General features: G+C 38.5%; 1 protein-coding gene and 1 long non-coding RNA gene across 3 annotated transcripts in view; one reads left to right on the forward strand and one right to left on the reverse strand.

Moving 5' to 3' along the window:
• LOC309717128 overlaps window positions 1-16,532 on the forward strand; it is a 38,832-nt gene extending 22,300 nt beyond the window's left edge. The window contains exons 2-3 of the long non-coding RNA XR_014279627.1: window positions 8,698-8,753; window positions 15,675-16,532. This is a non-coding gene — a long non-coding RNA (uncharacterized lncRNA). The remainder of the gene's footprint in view (window positions 1-8,697; window positions 8,754-15,674) is intronic.
• Window positions 1-21,781, reverse strand: part of myom3 (myomesin 3) — an 89,877-nt gene extending 68,096 nt beyond the window's left edge. Inside the window, exons 1-3 of one of the 2 annotated variants that reach the window (XM_082551380.1) lie at window positions 21,667-21,781; window positions 20,592-20,722; window positions 1,728-1,854 (exon numbers count right to left, since the gene is read on the reverse strand). In XM_082551380.1, coding sequence (XP_082407506.1) covers window positions 1,728-1,854; window positions 20,592-20,700 — 236 coding nt within the window. In that variant the 5' untranslated portion in view covers window positions 20,701-20,722; window positions 21,667-21,781. Of the gene's footprint in view, window positions 1-1,727; window positions 1,855-4,531; window positions 4,693-20,591; window positions 20,723-21,666 lie in introns of those variants that run through there. The other variant, XM_082551381.1, reaches the window with a different exon arrangement.
• Window positions 21,782-22,011: the final 230 nt, after the last annotated feature.

The raw sequence follows: 22,011 nt of genomic DNA on the forward strand, positions 1-22,011 counted from the left end.
GACATGATAGCGTCACACCAAAGCTGCTCTACTGGATTGAGATCTGATGACTGCGGAGGCCATTTGAGCACAGTGAGCTCATTGTCATGATCAAGAAACCGGTTTGAGATGGTCTGGGCTTTGTGACGTGGCATCTTATCCTGCTCTAAGCAGCCATCCAAAAATGTACACTGTGGTTATAAAGAGATAACTGTGGTAAACACTAACACATTGTTTAGTATTTAAACAATGTGTACAAAAACACCTCTGCAACCAACCCCACCCTGAATATTTCCTCTTTTTTAAATCGTTCACTGCAAACTGTAGAGATGGTTGTGTGGGAACATCCCAAGTAGATCAGCAGTTTCTAAAATCTAAAATGGGACGATCATAGCTCAAGAGTTGGCAGTTCGTCTTGTAATCGGAAGGCTGCCCGTTCGAGCCCCGGCTCGGACAGTCCCGGTCATTACGTCCTTGGGCAAAACACTTCACTCGTTACCTACTGGTGGTGGTCAGAGGGCCCGGTGGCGCCAGTGTCTAGCAGCCTCGCCTCTGTCAGTGCACCCCAGGGCAGCTGTGACTACAATGTAGCTTGCCATCACCAGTATGATGTGTGAATGGGTGAATGACTGAATGTAGTGTAAAGCACTTTGGAGTCCTTAGGGACTAAGTAAAGCGCTATACAAATACAGGCCATTTACCAATACTCAGATCAGCCTTTCTGGCATCAACAATCATGCCACATTCAGAGTTACTTACATCATCTTTCTTCCACATTATAATCTTTTGTTTGACTTTCACCAGGTCTTGACCATGTTTCCAGGCCTAAATCCAGCGAGTTGCGTCCATATGATATTTGCAATAATAATCAGTTGAACAGATGCATCTAATGAAGTGAATTTCATGTGTATGCAGTACTTATTGATCACTGATGACAGTAAATCCATGTAAAGGCCACATGTTTGAGTGCGTTTAGTTCATTATATTGATAAGTAGTGGTTTTTAAATGAAAGGGTAAAAGATTATTCCTCCTTATCTGTGCTGTTAGCAAACCCCATGAAAAGACAAAACCAACTCTTGATTATAATGTTTTGACCTCACTAAGCCTGTATTTTCTATTTAAGTAATAAAAATGGAAAATAAATCATATGAAATTATGCACAGAGCAATGCTAAAAGAAAGAGTTACTGAACAGTCAAATAATCACCAGAAACAGACCTGTTTTGGTGAGAGCCGTTGTTTCAGATTTTTTTTTTTTCCTTGGGGGACGAGGTGTCGATGTTCCCTAAACACCCTAGGCAACTAGTTGTTTTAGAAGTGTAACAGAAAGCGATTTCCAGCAAAATTATCAGAAGTTCTGATCTGACAGACTTCAAGCTTAACACTGCATTTTTGTGAGCCCCCAGCAATACACCTGCCAAGTTTGAAGTAAATCGAAAGAATAGTTGCAGAGAAAAGCGGAGAACACATACCACACATAACACGATATAAAGAGGTTCCTGTGTTTATTAGCGAGATGAAGGAACATGCCACTTAGTGTAGCTTGTTGAGATTTTTATAGGTTTTGGGCAACAAAGAAAGCCTTTGGCAGAAAAGAATAAATTGGATCTGATGTCAAAGATAATACCTTAGTTCCTCTTTGGTTGTGGCATTTCCCGAATTTTGTTAAAATGAAGATAAATATTATCAAATTAATTCATTATAAATGGCATGCAGTGATGTTGCTATCACTGTGTGTCTGTTTGCACCTTGACGTGAAGGTCCTCTTCTTGATCTGGGAGGACAGCTGCATGCTGTGAGACATCTGGGACGACTGCTCCTCCTGCTCTCGATGCATCACCATCCTGGTTTCCATGGTAACGCCCCAACCGGCACCTGGGAGTGGAGGGGAAGCTACGAGTGAGCATGCAGAGGTGTGTAGGAGGCAATGTGATTGTCAATAGGAGTCAGTCGAGCACTAAAGGCACTGTAGCCTTAGCCATGAGGGTATCTGTATTAGTAATCAGCAACCTGAAGCTGGGTTTGAAATTGAGTTCAGATTAGTTGCACGATTATGCATATGTTTACAGTAAACACCTTTATCTGTGTGCTTTAAGCTTTTCAAAAGCAATAGATTTATAATGGGAATAATCAGCCCTAAGTTTTAATTATATATAGAATATTTGTCGTAGTGCTTAAATCTCTTATGATATTATATTGAAGTGACTACAAACAACGAACAAGGTGAAAATAATAATAATTATATTTCTAAATCTACAGCAATCAAAAGAGGTTATCAAACACCCAATACTATTTCGATAAAGGGGCTTCAATCCAATATGTCAATGATACACTACAGAGAGGAAAGGAAACTGTTCAGAATCCATTTAATACATCAAAACCGATTAAGCATTTTAATATGTAGCTTTACAAAAACATTTGAAATACTGCTGGAACTACTTTTTTTTTTCATTAAGCTGCTGATTATCATAGGCTCTTGTCGTACAGGTCTAGAGACTGAATGGCGACTGTCTAGCAACCTGTGGTTGCTACGGAGAAACATATATTCCCCAACCAGCTGGCAAGTGGTTGCTGGAGGTTTTTTACTGTTGCTAGGTGACATTGCTTTCAAAGAGATAAACTGTGCTGAAGAAGTCGCTGACTTGTCTGCAGACATTCACCAGCTACTCACTAAGTGGTTGTTACCCTTGTAATGCAAACTGGAAACGAAGACTGTTTGCCTTTTGAAATGTTTTGTGACACAACTTTTACTTTGAAGGTGAACGTTCTCTATTTTCTTGTTTTTGGCCACACTTTTTTGTAATTTCACTACAGCTCTGAGGTTAGTTTGCAGGTTCTTGTGTCAGGGTTCCTGGGTCGATGACCCAGCATTTTCAGTTTTGAATTTTGCCACTGTTTAGTTTTCACATTTTATGTTTTACGTTTGCCCCGGTCTGTGTCCATTATGTTCTGTTCCACTTCCTGTGTGTGATTAGTCAGATTCAGTTCAGCTGTGTTCTCACCTGTCTCTCATCATCATCACTCCTGTGCATTTAAGTCCTTACTTTCCTCCAGTTCATTGTCTTGTCATTGCTGCCGACAATTCTGCATGTGTGTTTTTCCAGTTCAGTTAGCCAGCCAGCCATTCAGTCAATCAGTCAGTTTCAGTCTGTTATATTCCGTTCATCCTGCCTTTGTAATAAACACTGTCCTTATCCTTCATAAATCCTACGTTTGGGTCCTCTCTTCCTTCTCTCCACACTGCGAAGCCCTGACATCTTGCAGACAAGTTAGTACCTTTTATGCAAACTGCAGTTGACCATGGAGATCTGCTAGCAAGAGGTTTTCTTGGTGCTCCACCCAATTTGGCAACGTCCAAAATCACTTGCAAACCGGCCAGGGAATGATCATTTTCCCCCAGCGACTGGGGTTTCTACTGGGCCTCTAACTGAAAATTGAAGCTTTAGTTATTGGGTTAACCTATAAATTGGTAAAATAGAAAAGAAAGCTAAAGAAAAGTGAAAACCTACAATTGTTTTGTGTGTTGTTCACTGTCCAGCCTACTGTGTTGTGACATGTTGAAATGGTGTGTTATAGTGAATCACCCCCTTTTTTTCAGCAACTGAGCCTCAGTTGGCCATGGTGTTGCACACACCCTGTCCATCATTAATCATGTGTTTGCTCTGGGGAGGTGAGTGCAGAACACACCCAACAAACAGAATCAGGTCGTGCCTGAATGATAGCTTCATTCACCCATTCCCAATAGCAGCCACCTGTGTTAGCAATATAAACAAGCGCAGTGTGTTATTTCTTCTCATCTCCTTCAATTGCATTGTGGAAGAGGTTTGGGGAACAGGCTAATATGCTTGCAGGTCAGCTGATTCCCTTGCTGCTTTACTTTATTTTATTTTATTTTAGTTTTTATGCGTCTCACTGCTGCCCAAGGGGAGAGGTTTGTTTGAACACAGAGGATAGTAGGTCAACCTCTAGCACATTGGAATTGATCAATCTCCATGGGGAAGCCTGGATCCCCAGGCCCCTGGAGGGAAAGCAGATAAAGCAAAGTGGCTCTATTTCTATGCACCGTGCAATTTTTTTTAAAGTCTCTGGAGTAATGTGAGAGCTCATTTTCTAGGTCTGATGTTAATAATAAAAATCTATCAACCTGAGACAAAACAAGGTAAATGATTCACTGTTTTAAACATTGACGGGAAAGAAATTATACAAATACATCAGGAGCTTGACTTGTGGTCTCCCAGGAGAGTAATTAAAAAGCTACATCCACTAAGGCCATCAAAAGACAAGACAATTAAGAAGTTCAGCTAGCAGAAGAAGCGAGCAAACATTTTCAAGAGAAACAAGAAGAGAAGGGAAACCTTTTTGACAAAGCAAAAACACTAGCAATTAGCTGCTATATGCAAATGTACTGTAGAGGTACAGTGCATGCATTTTACTCAGGCTTAGTACTATTAGGTACTCTAATTCCTCAGCAACTGATGAACAGCAAAAAAAGCCTTGCTTGCTATTTGTGTTAGATCTAGCTAGTGGCTGAGGAAATGGAAATCCCACTCACAGTTTCTCTTGTTGCCAAAGATCTGTAGGACGAATATATTCCACTTCCTTTTGTCTCCCTGTCTCACTCCTTGAAGATGCTTTTCAGTCTTAGTGTTTCACCTCTCTTTATTGCCTTTGACTGTCTGTCTGTCTTCATCTACTGTACCTCACTCTCTCTATGTCTCTTGAGTAATCAGGGTGACCCTGAACTCTGTGTCCTTCACTGCCAAGTATGTCGACAACACAATGCTGTCTCATTCTTAAGTTGGTAAATATAGACCAATGACACCCCTGTGTATACTGAAACGTGTGTACACACACACACACACACACACACACACACACACACACACACACACTGCCAGATCGATTTAGAAAGATCTTTGTGTACAAGCAGCTAAAAGATGAGACAATAGCTCCCTGTACAATGAAACCCCAACAGCTGAAAGTAACAGCTGGAACGGCCTCAGGAGAACAACTGGCTGTGGTAATACTACAAACTGCCACTAAAAGAAATATATATTTATTTCAGCCCTCTCAGCACTGTTCCACCTGGGTACAAATGTTAGAAAATTAAAGGCTAAAGCACTGGGGAGGTAGATGCCCGTGGTGAGAGAAGGAAGATCCAAAGAGAACGGGAGAAAGCGAGGAAGAAAGACATGATAGTTGAAAACAAAAGCAAAAAATAATAAGTAGTATTTGAAAAGGAAACAATCTGTCACATTAACAGTATGACCAGTTAGTCTGTTTTTAAAAGAAAGCAGTTGGTATAATGCAGGCTTCCTGTGTGATTGCTCGTGAATACAGAGCAAAATCTTTCTACTGTTAAAAGGATTGCAATGACTTTTGGTTCAGAAAATAATGATGATGATGCCCACAGGATGAACCCTAATAATTGTCACCAGCATTTCATAATTTACACACATCCTCAATAGCTTAGCATAAACGGCAGTAACATTTATGGCCCTCTGATGATTAATGTACTAGAGTAGCTTCACTTATACTTTCTAGCCCCTCAGTTTGCAATCTGTTTAAAGTAAAATGTTTTAAATCAGCTTTCCTCTGATTGGCTACCCAGTCAGTGTTCACAGAGATGACCATATTAGTGGTATCTGCTTGCAATGACATCAGACAGGGCCAAGAGTTGAAAAAAAAAAGTTTGAAACTTAACCAAAGCAGTCCGAATCCTGAACTTTTGGCTCACAGGAATACTTGTACATATAGTCACCTTATCTGTGGGTGTATGTGTACTTTTAATCTCCTTTTAGTCTTTTGTTTTGCTACTTGGAGAATGATAACACGTTCAAGGACGAAACTAATTTGAAACCTGTTACACAGGATTGTGTTTTTGTGGCTGGCTTTAGTAATTAGTTCAGTAAACACTGGATAAGTTTCAAACTTTCCAGAAGTTTCCTTTCATGATTTGACTTCGAGTTGATCCTCTGCAGCACGACTTTTTTTCACATTCTTTCCTGCCTTTCGTTTGTTGTCTTCGCCACTGTTTCGTCTCATTAAATATGGCACTGTATTCCCAAGAGTTTATTGGAACTGTGTCTATTCATGTTGCTCTCAAAACTTTTTATCTCTGGAAACATAAACTTGACTGAATTCCACTTTTTGGACATTAAATCTGCAAACAATTTAAAGGAAATTGACATTTTACTATAAGTGGTACAAGATTTTCTTGTGTCTAGTGGTCATTTGACTCACAGAGACTCAAAGCATTCATCGTTTAAGGCCATAGCAGTGTATAAAAGGTTGAGGAGTTATTTATAAGCTTTTAGTTGCCACACCTGCCTCTGGAATATCAGTGCACAATACAAGCTCAGGTTGCCAGGCTTTCTTTTCTCATACATACATGAGCAGTGACCGTCTGACTAAGAATAACTGCTGAGACAAAGCAGCTGAGGGCCATCTTTATTAGTTCCTCTTTCTCTGAAGGAGTCCTCAGCTTTAAGGTTCACCAGGACCATCTAATGTCAGTGCCGTCTTATATTTTTACCATAACTGCAGAACAAAGAAGAGGCCTTTAACGTGTTTTCTTGGATCCTCAGAGAGGCATGAATGATTTAGCACGTTTGTTACAAAATTGCTGAAGTGCTGTCATGCTCAAAAGCTCGATGGGAGCAGCTTCTGTCTGTTTAGTGCCTAATTTATTTAGGCCACTTATGCAGATCAGTTTGTTTGCATGTTCCCAGAGTAATAGCTCTGGGAACATACAGTACAGTCAATTACATTCAATTACTACACGTGCCAGGTTAAACATGTACGGGAAGCCAAGAGGAAATAAATATTTGCAGCACTTTCAGAATGACTTATGTGTTATTAATCATTAATGCTTATTCACAATTCATGCTTGGACTATACTTTTACTTCTTTGAAGTACGAATAAAAGCCCAAATTCAGGGGGGGGGGGCTCATGGAAATCATATCATTTCATCTGAAGCTCACAAAGCGAGAGGTTGCATTGACGAGAACTGTTATATCCAAGCTGTTTCTTCTGACTGGTCCAGAATATTTTATATGGATCAGTGGTGGCAAAAGGAAAATTAGGAGAAGCTGTATTAACTGATTTAAAGACAATAATTGATAAGAACCTACAATAAGAGCGAAAACTCAAACAACTTCCCAACAACTGACAACCTGAACGCAACAATAGATTAAAATAACCCAAATTTCTTGACTTATCTGATCACAGTAGAAGACTTGGAGAGAATAAGATACTAGGCATGACACTTGTGAAATGCCTTGAAACTGCAGACTCCTTGCTCTCTACTGCTGCTAAAAAAGTTACTGCAAGCACCAACTAACAGAGAATACAACTAAATAGATCAGCTTCTTGTCACAGATACATGATCCATCTTGAGTCCTCTAAGAAGGATGTGATACTCGGCTTGGTGGTGAGTCATCGGCCTTTGTCAACAGGTACCTCATCACAAGCAGACACTTTACAGGTGTGCAGTTGACATTAAAATAAAAGGTGGATGTGGTTTGTGTGACTGAATCACAATGTTGTCTCTAGTTATTATTAGGCAGTGTTTTCAGTTGGACTTGGGAACTTTTTTGAGTAAGACTCTAAAACCTCATATCAGAGAAAGTTCTAGCATACGCCAATCCTGGAGGCCAGGTATTTCTTTCCTTATTTTGCAGTTCATGCTTACAGTAAATCTGGCGTGACCTGAGCCAGAGGCAAGAATATGAAAGGATACGAGACATTTCCTGCATGGCATTACATTTTTTCATGTGGGGTTGTTCATGTTTTGATAAGCAACAATGTCATGTTATTATTTTCTGATAACATATGATGAATTACTCGGTTTTTAATGCATTTAATCTCATTTAACTGAATATCTCCCATCGTCATGTGATACCATCAGTTTGTGTCATCATATTTACCTTTTGCGCCCTTGAGCAAATAGCATAGTATGCCGGGCTTAGTAATGAGAAGTTTAGACACATTACACACCATGCTGACAAGAGGCAATGTGCAAAAATGCACGACACTGTTAGGTTCAGACTGAATGTTCTTCCCAGTGCTCAAAATTAATTTGGTATCAGTTTCAAGACTTTAGTGAGTGTTGTTCCACTGGGAAACTAAATATTACTAAACTTTCTTTGCTATCTTCTCCCCCAGTGGTGATCAGGCCCAGAATAGAACTTAATGGACACCAAAGTCTGCAGGATGATCCATCATTTCCTGGCCTGCCTTGACAGCTGTTTCCATGCCTTTTTCTAATCAAGGGCCCATTACGAGATCATTAGAATGCAAGAGAGGAAAGGAAGGGGGCGAAGTGATTGGTTCCAATTACATGCAGACTTCTATTTATTAAATGACATGGTCTTGACGAGATGTAGGTGCCCTCTACAAGGGGATGGCAGGAAAAAGGACGCCAGTTGTTGTCAGTCATGTTGTTGTTGGATGTATCTTTACTTTTAAAAAGGCTTGTCACCACAGAGCCAAAAGATGATCGTCTCCCCTTTATATTTACTAGTTGGCATTAAGTAGGTAGTTTATTAATGCTAAATAAAGCTTGTTTAGCTTTTAGCTCTTCTGAATTGCCACCCAGATCTAATAAAGAGGTCTGCAGGTCTTGCTTTAGCTGATTGGTGAAGCAGTTTAGTGTATGAAAAGCTGAGAGAGAGATTAATGACGGCGTATCACCTTCCTTTACTGCCTCTCAACAGACTGACAACTTACAAGAGCTGACTGATGATCGGTGCTTTCAAGTTGGTGTTAAATGGTAAGTGGACTTTTGAAATTTTCAGGTATCTGTACTTTGCTCGAGTATTTCTTTCTTTTTCTTTTTCTTTTTTTTTTCTCAACTTTTTACTTTTACTTCCTACATAAAAAAAACAGTACTTTTTACTCCTTACATTTTCATACTTTAGCTTCGTCTATAGTGTTTATGTTCGGGAGTTAAAGTGGGCAGGAAGCTCCTGGTGACTGTAGGACGTGCTTGAAGTACTTTAGCATTTAGCTAGCTCCACAGAAGAGGAGTGAGCATGAAGCTAGTAACAATTTTAAGTAGCAGGTAATTTCAATTTCAACGTTTCTATCAGCTTAACAAACATCAGCAAACACACAAACTGTTTGTGTGCAGTTTGTTGCTGAGTGTGCTGCTAGCTGAAGGTCCAGCTGCTGTGAGACAGCTGTAGGAAGACAGACACACAGGGGAGGAAGTAGAGAGGTTATATTTAAAGGTAAGAGCTGCTTTTTAAAATGCAAATGGTCAGAGTTGGGTTTACATCAAATGCAGAGATGAATTTGCATTGAAGCGGATGAGCCTTAGATTAATTTACTGAATTGCAGCTTCATACGGTCTTAGTGTAAAGACAGTATAAACAGTATAGTGTCAGAATAGGGGGTGGACATCAGACATCATAGCTTTTAAAACTGTTGACATCGTTTTGAATTCAGTTGTGTAAATCTAATATTAGTATAGCACAAGGTTCATTTACCTTTGTATAAAAATTATTAGTAGGATTCTCCTTCAAGGAGCTACTCTTACTTTCTTACTTTGATTGCATTTCAGAGCCTGTACTTTTTCACTTTTACTTGAGTAAAAACATACGTCAACTTTTAATGGAGTATTTTTAACTCAGGTGTCTGTACTTCTACTTAAGTAAAGAAAGTCTGTACTTTTGCTACCTCTGTTCTTTTCTACTCTACCTGAGCACTCAAAGCACTTTTTAAGCCTAATCTACGTATTACTATTCTTATGACTCACAAGAACTCATATTTTACAAGAATTAAGGTAGCAATTTACTCTGACATAGGGAAATTAATCAGTGTTGTATTCTTCTTGTATAATCTTTTCTTAAACATCAGATTTTGTCTTTGATGTTTAAGGAACGTAAATAACTGATTTAGCTAATAAACAAATGAGCTCTGTGTGAGTAGAGTTTAAAGTTATATTAATCAAAAATACTAATAGAAAAGTGTCTTTATCCAGTAACACAATCCTATCACTGCATATATATATATATAGAAATAACAAATGGTATACAGTGTACATTATAAAAGTACAGGTCATCGAGAATCAATACATAATCGGCAACTGATCAATTCAGGCAAAAACAAAACATCCAGTCACTAGGGAACAAACTGTATTCCCTCACCAGTTGGTAAGTGCCTGCTGGAGTTCAATGGCTTTCCTTAGATGGTTCCACACCAGAAACTACCTTGTGATTACTTTGGTCACTAGCAAACTGATGTGGTTATTCATAGTGTGCCTTTAAGATACCATAAAGTCTGTAAACAGTTGCCCAATGGTTGGCAAGCTGTGGTGAAACTTGAAAAAGTGCAGCGCAAAAAGGTAAACGGGGAATGTTTGCCTTCAGAGTAAATGTTGTGCCTTACTGCTGCAACCGAGAAATGCTACCAAAAAAAAGTACATCTTTTAGTTTGAGGGCAAAACTTTTCCATTTATGGTTTAAGTTGGCTTCTTCCATGCTAACTATTGGCGAGTGCAGCCATCTACTTGCATGCAAAGTTTTTTGGTGCAGCACAGTATACCTCTCTCAACCAATTTCACCTAATAACTGCCACAACTCATTTTTCTCTAACAATCTGTGGTTGCTTGGTATGTCTGACAACCACTCGCTGGTATGCTTACTGGTCTCTAGGCCTGTGTAACTTAGGCCCAATGCAAAATGGCAAAGATCAATTTAATTCAGCTAAATGGACTTTTATTTGGGTTCAAAGAGCTTCACAGGCATAAAAAAATCACTTATTAAAGCAGAAATTTATACAAACATAAAAACCATCAGAAATACATACCTACAGAAGCGCACACGTAGACATGTAAATAATACATAGTCAAACATAAAATCATGTCAAGCACAGAAAAATATGAAAACAATCTTGGAAGAAACAAAAGCAGAAGGTCAATATGATATTGATGAAAAATATATCGATAAGCCCTGCATCTACCAGACTTTTAAATGTGGCTGAACCCAGTTGCTATAGCTGTTGTTATTAATTGTATGGACTGTTTAAATGCCAGATTAAAAGTTTCTTGTTTCAGAGTTTGGGGCTATACTTTAGGAAGGCTGCATCCCCAATCCCCAAGAATATCAAGCTATTTATAGCATTATCTTTGTTAAACATCTTGTTTCCCCTCATTCATTTTCATACTATTAACACACATTGCTTTATGTCTTATATCTGTAAGTAACTGGCAAGTCATACACACTCTCTTGTGTAAAAAGACAAACTATTTTGCAGTCTTTTATTAGCTGAAAGTTTACTTTCTCTCTCTATTATCTTATGAGGATAATGAGAACCTTTAATGAAGGACCTTGAAGATCAGAGTGCAGAGTTATTAGCTATGAGGCATGGATGCATTTCAATAGACCCAATTAACTCTCTGCACCTTATCAGAAAAGACATAATTAGAAAACAGATGGCTGCATCTGAGATTGGAGGGATGTTGATAGTTTTATGACGAGACCCCCAAACCTATAGCTGTTATGTACGGAGCCCTGCAGGGGACATGGGAGAAAAAATTAAGACTGACTTTTGCGAGATCTCGCAAAACAAACTCGGGATCTCGCAAAACTTTTGCGAGATCTTGCAAAAGTTGAATTCCAACAATGGCGGCAGCTACTTAGTTGTAATATTATTCTTTCTGGGTCACAAAATACACTTTTAAGATATTTTGAGGCGTGAATGTAGTTGTGTAAATGTCAGATACCTGCTCGGTTTACAAGACATCACATATTTGCAAAAGTGCTCCGACGTTTTCGGACATCTGACACCCACCATCTCGAAGCTAACGGGAGGTCGAGACCAACTACAGCCGGGAGGAACACCGCTTTCCCGGCACATCGTGCCTCGACCTCCCGGTTGGCTTCGAGCTGGCGGCCTCCGAAGAATGCGGCTAAAACTTTTGTGAGATCTCGCAAAACTTTTGCGAGATCCCGAGTTTGTTTTGCGAGATCTCGCAAAAGTTTGTCTTCATTTTTTTTTCTCCCATGTCCCCTGCGGGGCTCCGTAGTTATGTTCTCTGAGCATCTTCAAATATATTTTCTTCAAATAAGTTTTTCCTCTTTTTGTTGTATCTCTCCAAACTAGAATTTTGCATTGCCTGGTTATACAAAAGATAAATTAGCTGAACATGACCCAAAATAACACTCATAAAGACTGCTTCGCAAACGAAATATCACAGGAGCTATTAAATATTGAGATCTCTATTAAATACTTCAACAAGGACGTTTAAGGTCATAAATTGAGCATTTTTTGAAAAAAAATTTTTTTAACGCTAAGCTAAGCATTATCGTAACTGTGAAGGCGGGTGGGGCAGCATGAACACCAAGTTTGTGAATGCAATAACTAAGAGACAACACAGGATTTTGAAACAAATACCATCGATGAAACTACTAAAGATTTTGGGTGCGTTTGAATCCCAGTGACCTTGAGGTCAAATTTTTTTTGAAATGTTATGAACATGATAGCTCAAGAACGAGGGGAAGTAGGACTTTCAAATTCATGCTATAGGTGCATTTACTACAAATCTCAGTCAAGTTGCAATCCCAGTAACCTGGACATCAAGGTCAGAGGTCAACGTTTCAGAAAATCCCTAGGATTTTCAAATTTAAACCATACAGTAGGTGCTTTTATTAGGAGGCTGAGGGGGAGCACTGGCATTTTTTTTAGAATTAACAATATTGTAATTTATATGAAAAACAATAAGAAAAGAATTGTAATCAAGGTGTTTGTTTCTGTAAATACAATCAGCCTTTGAGTTTTCTGGCAATAATTGAAATGGGCAGTTATTTATGCAACTGTCTAACATGGTTGCCTGCGTGTTGTCTTAACTTAAGTGGCCCAGGTAGTCAGTCTGTCAGTATATTCATTGATCCAGGGGAGGCACACTCCCTCAACACTGTCTGACACTCATTGGGTGCAGAAGCATTGGGTTCATCCAAACTGCTATTCCCCATTGCAGGTTCTTTTATAGCTGTAAGACTCGAGGGTTTGCCCTGAGATCTCCTATTCAATCTTGTCAAGGCTTGAAAGTGGAGAAAGACGGCTTTCTGACAGACAAACTACTGCTTGTTACTGCTCCTAGTTTCTTTTGTACATCTGTCCAAAGAGGAGCCAGATGGGGAGATGCGGGGCACGAGCTTGAAAGCTTGACAATATGCTCTATGCCATGACTTTCTAAACACAACAGATAGAAAAACCCTAATTTCTCAAAGACTTTTTGAAACACCACGGCTACAGTTTAAAATCCTCTTGTTTGCTTTCCTCACTTCTCCACAGCACAGTTTGTTCTCATGTAGGTTGTTGTCCTACTTTCCTTCCTTTTTTTTTCTGGGTGTTACCCAGTTTCTTTGTCTCTCGACTACCCACTTACTCTTACACACAAGATCCTTTCACATACATTTCATTGTTGTCGGTCTACTTTAGTTTCTTTCTTTCTTTCTTTTTTAATTTTGTTGGAGCAATCTGTTACTCCACTTATTAATCAACCAAAGAAACGGAAAGAGTTTTGAAATATTTGCAAGCCTTGCTCACCTTTGTACGCCCTAACTGGAAAACTGCGATTGTTTTTAATTATTTGTTCCCTATGTAACAACATCCCTAAGGAAATTATGTAAATTTGTAAACCTGAACCTTACTTAGAGTTTCAATCTAAATTATCTGACTTTTGATTTAATTTAGTGCTCAGTTCAGATAACATACTCATAGTACGTGATTTTAAGATCCATGTAAATGCTGAAAACACTCAACACTGCATTTAATCTATTATTAGACTCAGTTGGCTTCTCTCAAAATGTAAATGAGCTCACCCACCACTTTAAATAAGCCCTGGATTTTTTTCTGAAACTGAACATTTAGCAGTATTACCCGAAAACCCTCTTTTGTCTGATCATTTCTTAATAACACAGCAGTGGGGAATAAATCTCATTGCAGTAGACGTCTTACTGAAAATGCTGTAACTAATGTATGTAATTCCTTCACTTTTATCTTCAATGCCGTGTGCCAGTAGAGTGCAGAGCAGCTACCTAAACTCTACTCGCACAGAGGTCAATTATCTTGTTAACAGTGTTAAATCATCACTTCATCCAACTCTGGATACTGTGGTTTCTCTGAAAAAGAAAGCCTTAAATCAGAAGACCCTTAAAGCAGAGAACCTTTAGTCTGGAGAGGAAATAGCATTGCACTAATGTAAAATATCTTTGTTTAGCCTGGAAAAAGAATGTGTTGGCCTATATAAAGCCCTATGTAAAGCTAGGACTTACTGTTCATTAGTGTTTGGATGGAAATTGGAACAACCTCAGGTTTTCAGCACTGTAGTCAGTCAGCAAGGCTGACAAAGAGTCAAAACTCTGTTGACCCAAGCATTCCTTTAAAGCGAACTAGTAATGACTTCATGAATCTCTTTTCCAAATAAAAATTAATCCAGAACATAAAAAAATATTCATAATGAGCAAGCAACTTTGAATACTACAGATATTTATTAAGGCTCTCCGATTGATCTTTCTGAGTTAACTTTAGTAATCACTTTCAGCAGCTAGATTCTATTCTGACAAGACTGCGCAGCGTAGCTCTACCATTAATTAACACTTTGATCTTGAATATCATCAATCTATCTCTCAACGCCATAAGTCTTTAAGGTTGTGGTAATGAAATCATTACTTAACAAGGCATTGCTTAACCTAGATTTCTTAGCTAATTCTTAGCTAATTTCAAAAGTTCTTGAAAGCATAGTTGTAAAATATTTATAGTAGTATAGTAGTCATATTTACTCCTCTGCAGAATTGAATAATATCTGTCTAGTAGATTACAGTTTGTTCATGCAAATGGGGAGAATTCCTTACACATTAAGGTTAATTATGGATGCTTCCCTTAAGCTTCTCTTGCTTGGGTCTCTGTTAAATCCAGAATCAAATTAAAAATCCTTTCCCTCACATACTAGGTTTTGAAATCTAATCACCCATCTAATTTTAAAGACCTCGTGGTACCATATCACCCCAGTAGAGAACTTTGCTCTCAGACTGCTGGCTTGCTTGTGATTCCCAGGACGATTAATAGTAGAGGGGGGTAGAGCATTCAGCTTTCAGGCCTCTCTTCTGAGGAACCAGCTTCCAGTTTAGCTTCAGGAGAAAGACACTCTTTACTTTTAAGATTAGGCTATACCTTACATTTTTGATAAATCTTATAGTAAGGGCTTGATAAAGTGAGCCTGAACTCTCCCTTAGTTTTGCCTGGGTCAAAACTAAGGGGGCTGCTATGATGCATTGATCATTTCTTCATCGCTACCTCTTTTAACTCTTTGTGTTTTTACACCACACTGCATTTAATCATTAGTAGTTATTAAACTCTCTTCCGCAGCATGTTTTTGTCCTGTCTCCCTTCCCTAAACACCAACCAATCATGGCAGATAGCCGCCCCTGCTTGATGCTTTTTCTGCTGGAGTTTTCTTCCTGTTAAAACACTACACTGTCGCGAAGTGCTTGCACATAGAGGGTCATCTGATTGTTGGGGTTTTCTTTGTATTATTGTAGTGTCTTTATCTTACAATATAAATCACTTTGAGGGACTATTATTGTGATTGGTGCTATATAAATAAAACTGAATAAAATTGAACTGCTTTTCAGCTCCAGCACTCTACTAATGTTAAACAATATCTACTTTTCCCTTTATGTTTCAGACCTATTCTCTCTTCAAGAACTGATGAACCCATTCATTTATATGTAAAGGGCAGAGCAGGAGCCCCATGTTCATTCAGACGCTTGTATTTGGATGAAGAGAGTTGCAGAACACCCAAGGGCTGTGAACTCTATTGCACAAAATACTTTGTGTCTACTTGTTTGCACAGAACAGCGAAGCAAAATTGAACCTTAGCTATCAGCATCATCCACTAATGCAGGAGTTATATTGTTCCTTTAAAAATAAAGTAAAACACAGTACTAGTTTTATAAAAGATACAAGATAAACAAAAAAGCCCTCATGGGGAAGCTGTCTGGACAACCTGGCATTATCTTTGACTTTTAAAACCAATAATCTGCTGCACAATCTGTCACATTAGACGGTATCACTTCTTTGTTTCCATGTAGCTGTCTAGGTGCTTTACTTCTGTGTCACACATTTCCAGGAGCTTTGGATTTCAAGTAATTTCTACCAGGCAGCATGGTCATAAATCTAAGCTTCTGACATGTTCATAATGTAAGTTTGTGACGATATCGTGTCTCAGGATGTATTGATTTAATTGTGTGGTTATTTTTCATACTGTGTGCGTGCGTGCGTGTGTGTATGTGTGTGTGTGTTTGTAAAAAATTTTTGTCACTGTCCTACAAAGTGCACTCTGCAAATTGTGTTTCCATGATATATGAAGCTGCTCCTTTTGTTATATTGAGGGCATTGTTTTTGTTACTGATGCAACTTTGAAATTAGATTTGCCACTACTAATTTGGCTTTGAAACCTGTATATTACATTGAATGATTTATCATATCTTGACATTACCTTCAAAATATAATTAATTTTATTTTGTTTATTTTGTCCACTTAAGCCCCCCCCCCCCCCCCCCCCCCCACTGCCCCCCAAAAAAAGAAGAAAAAGGAAAAAGTCATAGTACAGCAGCGTATAGTAGTTACAATGAATCTGTTATTCTGATTAGATATTTAAGGCTTGTTTTGAGTGAAGCATTGCATATCACTTTTTTCTTTGTTTCCTGCTTATAGGTCAGCTTTTCATTGGAAAATATCTTATTAGCATATCTGGTAACAGTTGTATAACTAAGCTAACAATGGCCATTAAATCTGAGGTGCGCACAAAAGCTTATACTGTATCATGTCTTGAAGTTAGCTACACTTTTACCCTTTTCAGTTTGAACAGTGAATGGAAGGATCATTTTCTCTCCTAGCTACTCAGAAAAAACCCAAACAAAACAATGGACTTTCATTTTAGGCTACAGATACAGTTGCCAACAATGCTGTGTATTTTTTGTATATAAGCTCAAATCACAATCAATTGGGTCAGCCCTTCTTAGATTCTTTAGGCTATAATTTAAACTACCCCCTCTGAGCGTGCCTTCTAACCATTTAACCATTTAATGACATTTCTATTCTCAGTGTGCAGTCTGTTGCTAAATCAGTGCCACTTGTGATTTTCAACATAACAACTGTTTTTTTAAACTGTTAAGCACGAGACTTTTACAGCATGTTCACCCAGGCAGAAGTAGAAAAACAAAGCTACTTTATCATCATTAGTTGACTGAAAACATGCACTTAGCAACAGGCGGTTGAGTTGAACTTTGGATTCTTTGCACCGTCCACATCACCTCTTTATTACGTGACGAGGTCAATGTGTACGGCATGTTGCAAGAACTTTCAGTATGTTACAAAACAGATGCAAATTTATTTCGTTGGCATGGTTTTTTCACATAAGCACTGTCTAACCAATATTTTGGTTAGTGAATGCCCATTAATCAAAACATTTCTTAGACATTTCTTCAGAATATGTTCAGTTTTCCCAATCAAGCTTGCATACAGAACTGTGTCTCTGCTACACTCACACTGCAACAGTTTCTAAGGAAGTTCTCCAGTATATAGACATTTTAATAATTTCCAGTAATAACTCAAAACTGAAAATGACACTTTCACAAATTTTACTGTAGAACATGTTACTCAATGGTTGTTATTAAACTCTTATCTCTTAATGCTACTCAGACTTGCAAAGATGAACTTCCAACATAAACAGTAAGTGGAAATTTACAAAGTGTAAATAAAGAACACAGACAGATTATATATCATCTGTTATAAAACAGACGTCTAAAATGTGCTGTACAAAGTTCATTTGTGACTCACATCACATGGTTTCAACACACCTGACATTATTACTTTATAGGTGTATTTAAAAGTCTGCACTGACGCTATTAAAAGCCTCAGTGTTATCTACATGGCATGCGTGGAAACCAACGCCACCTTCTAATATATGTGATACCGTCTGTTTCCTTCTGCTGGAAGAACATCAAACATTGAGTTCGTAAACATTGCGATGAAAAAAACCATTTCTTTTTATATACATAAATGTAGCCATTTCATGAATTGTAAATCTGTTAACACTGAAACATGCTGATGAGAAAAGAAATTGAATATATTGTTGTCCTGCAGACATTCAGTCATTTTACTCCCATTTTAAACACCTCAATATGTGACAATAAGTGTCGGGCTCAGTCTGCTGCTGTGTTCAGCCACTATGCAATCGCATTTGTTTTCCCATCTAATCTTTAAGGCTGATCGCCCACATTGTAATTTAAAAATGACCAGACTGGATTTGTGTATTTAGGGTTTGTAATAAGTTGCAACATGTTGTCAAAGAGATAACACACAAACACGCATGCTTGTGATGTGTCATTAGAGTTTTGGGAGTTATTAATAGTGTGCAACTTTTTCTTTTTGTTGCCCATTACATAAAATGTGAGATATGCTATGAATTCCCTAAGAAATGAGATGTTTGTTGACACCTATTCACTTCACTTTAGACATTACACAATGACATATTCAGAACAGATGTTATTAGTTTGGAAGGAGGTAAACTTTGGCTGTTTAACCTCATATAAAATGCAAATTATGTTGTTGTTTTTTGTTTTTTGTTTTTTTTTTAGTGGGTTTTTTGGCTAAAAAGTGACAGTGACAAAGAATTTGCAGAATTTATAAACAGCAAATGCACCCAGGCTTTTAAATGTAAACCCAGTTAGTTTCTACCAATATTTTGCAATTGTCAGATAATAAATAAAAATATACAAAAATATACGATACAAACAGGAAAATATGCCACGCATAGGAGTGAAATGTACTTAACAATTCAGAGGCAGTTCTCCATCTTGAACAACACAGTGTGTTGCTAACCCACCCATCTACTGGAGTTCTGCCTCCAAAGTACTGTCAGTCCTCCCGTCAAAAAAACAGAGAAATGTTCTCTATAGTTATTCAAGGACCGGGATGTGTGGGTGGGGGTTAGGGGTCAATCAAAGTCTATTATTCTTGAATTCTTATTGTCCAACTTCCCAGGAAAATTGGTCTTGATTTCTCTTCTTCTCCCTGGTCTTCAACTTCCTCATTGTCGTCGTCTTCCATTTTGGAGCCATTGCAGGTCCACATGTAGTTTGTCCTTCTGCAACTGTCTATAATAGAAGGTCCGCTACATAATTCAGGCATCCAGTTTTGCTTGTATCCTGATTCAAATGAGACATCACTCGATAGTGTAGTCTCACATTCCTGGTCAGAATCTGGAATAAGTGGTTGAGATGGAGAAAAACGGGTGGTGCAGTATGAGTGGGTCGGTGTCGTTGAAGAGCTATCGTCACATCCAGAATCGGACCACTCTGAGCTATTTAAGCTGAGCAAGGAAGCTAACGATGACTCATCCATAGAGGGTATGAGGTCTGATAGGAGAGGTTTTCTCTCTTTGTTTGACAGGCATGTTGCATCACTATTGCTGCTCTGTGACTGAAAATTGAGGAAAGGCAACATGAGTTTTCCATTGATATCCCGCACTGTGTGCAGCAGCAGCTTCCCATCTGGGTTGGTGTCACAAGAATCAGCATCCGGTAATGGTCTTTCACGTTCAGTGACAGCCTCCTGAATGTCATCATTCTCTTTAGGTAGAACAGCCACAGAACTGTAGATGTCAGAGGACTGGGCACTTGTGTCCTCAGAATTTGGAGTTCTGCGTGTTCCTGTGTCCACAGAGGAGCCAGTGTGGTCTTGCCAGGGAGGGAAAGGGATGTCCTGGGGGGAATAGCCTCCATTCCAAACTGAAGGCCCATTTTTATTCATCTGGATTTTGGCATAAACTATTTTATCCATGTGAGGGCATACCTCGACTTGAGAAATTACGAGAATTCTATCTGGATCCTGCAGTATCTTAGGGGTTTCAGAAGTGGTTACCTCCTGTTTCCAAAACAATGAAGCGATATGGATCAGTCAAACACACACGATTTGAACAATTGATAAAAGTATTTTTAGGTCTACCAAGCTGTTTAGAAATCTGTAGTCAATGCTACATTTTTTTAAATAAATTTTTACTGAGCCTCAAGATTGTAGTACAGAGATATAGATGTAACAAAATCACAATGCTCCTTTTTATATATACCCCCCCCCCCCCCAAAAAAAAAAAAAAAAAGAATGAAGTACATCAAATTTCACCATATTTAAAGAAGTGCACCTAAAGGGCAATTGCTCGCACAAAATTAATCGCCATCTCAACAATACGGGTATACGTTGACTGCCAGGCGAATGTCAGATGGGTATGGTTTTCATTTTCTCTAAATGTTTTAGCAATATATCCCAGTTAATGCTACGTTGATACAAAAAGCAAAGAGAGCATACACAGACTACAAAAAACACCTGTTACCAAACCATGACTCACTGCACATGCTCCTTTGACTTTACTAAAACAACACCCACAGTGTTTCATTGTTTGTATCTTAAGTTGATGCTACACTTTATCAAACTGAATCTGTGTTGAGTTAGTGATGTGCAATTGATATTGATTTTCCGGTAAGACAACATTTCCTTGTGTGACAGTAAGGAAGGATACAAAGACACAAAACAATGGCCTTACCAGTGCTTGTGTCATGCTCTTTGACTTTCCACCTTTCACATATTTGCACGTACACATAGCTGATACTATGACTAAGGCAACCACACCAGCCGCAATCAAGAGAAGCCATTGCAGAAGCATCCACGGATTTTCTGAAATAGAGGAAAGGTTGTTTGATAGACATGTTACAGGAAAATGCTTGAGCACTTAAAAGCAGGGAGCTATAAAACTTCCCAGGGTGACGTGCATGCTTAGGAATGTTCTCAAGGAGTATCCTGACTACACCTGTCACACAGAGCACATGAATACAGACATTCCTGAATTTCCGGTATGTAGAAGTATTTTCGAGATGAACTTGAATGATAGTTAACTGTAACTCCTCTAAAATAATACAGAAATGGATTTTCTGTGAAAACTCCTTTGCACTTGTGGCTTTTACTGTCATATATGGCACTAAGGAATGTACACTGGCAAGCACAGGTGAGAACATTATCTTTGCAAGTCCAATGTGTAATCTTATCTCTTGCCTAATCGAGTTCACAATAATAGGGGTAGATTTTTTTGAGATTTAAAAAGATTACGTTTTTAGTACAGATTTACAGAAGGAACAGCGTGTTTATTGTGTAGCCTCATTTTCTGCTTCATTGCAGTGCCAGTGAGTGCCTCATCTGTGTGGTGCAGATGCAAAGGCTTTAAGAAGCGCTGATTTATAACAAACTGTCTTGATTTATTATCAAACACTGCAGTCACTCGAAGAAATTTGTGCAGTCTGATTAAAGTCAAATGTAAAAAAAAAAGCAGCATTTTCAAGCATCTTAATTTTTGCATTTTCTCTTCAGCAGGTGGACCCTTGAAAGCTTCCTATGGGGTTGTCAAGCAGCACACAATTTTCTCAAGTGAAACCTGATTTTTGTAAATATTATCAGGGTACAGGAGTTTTAAAAAAGGTACACAAGTATTAACATCCAAAACTGACATCAAGTTTTGTTGTTCAAAAACAGCCCATCATAGTTTGAATACCAACAAACAAACAAACAACATATTCATGTTTGAATAAAATGATATTTTTATATGCTGTTGCCATTATTGTGCTAACCTGGCAGTGTTACACAGAAGGAGGCGCTCTCACTGCTCGGGCGACCCCAGTCAGAAGATGGTTTGTAGATGACTGTGCCGCAGTATTTAGACTTCTTCTTTAAGTCGATGCTGAACTGGCCAGTGTGGCTCTCAAAGTGCTAGAGGAAAAATACGTTCATATTAATGATAGTTGTGTAATCACAGGTTAGAGCAATCAAACACATTTTGCTGTGTTCTGTTATAATGTACAGGAGAACTAAACATGAACTAATGGTAAATGCTTTTTAAAATAATTTAGAATATGTTTCTCAGCTTGTTACGAAGTTTAAAATCCATGTCAGGGGCCCACTTACAATATAGAGAT

Source organism: Aulonocara stuartgranti (genome assembly GCF_965226115.1).
Source record: "Aulonocara stuartgranti genome assembly, chromosome: 11".
NCBI lineage: Eukaryota > Metazoa > Chordata > Actinopteri > Cichliformes > Cichlidae > Aulonocara > Aulonocara stuartgranti.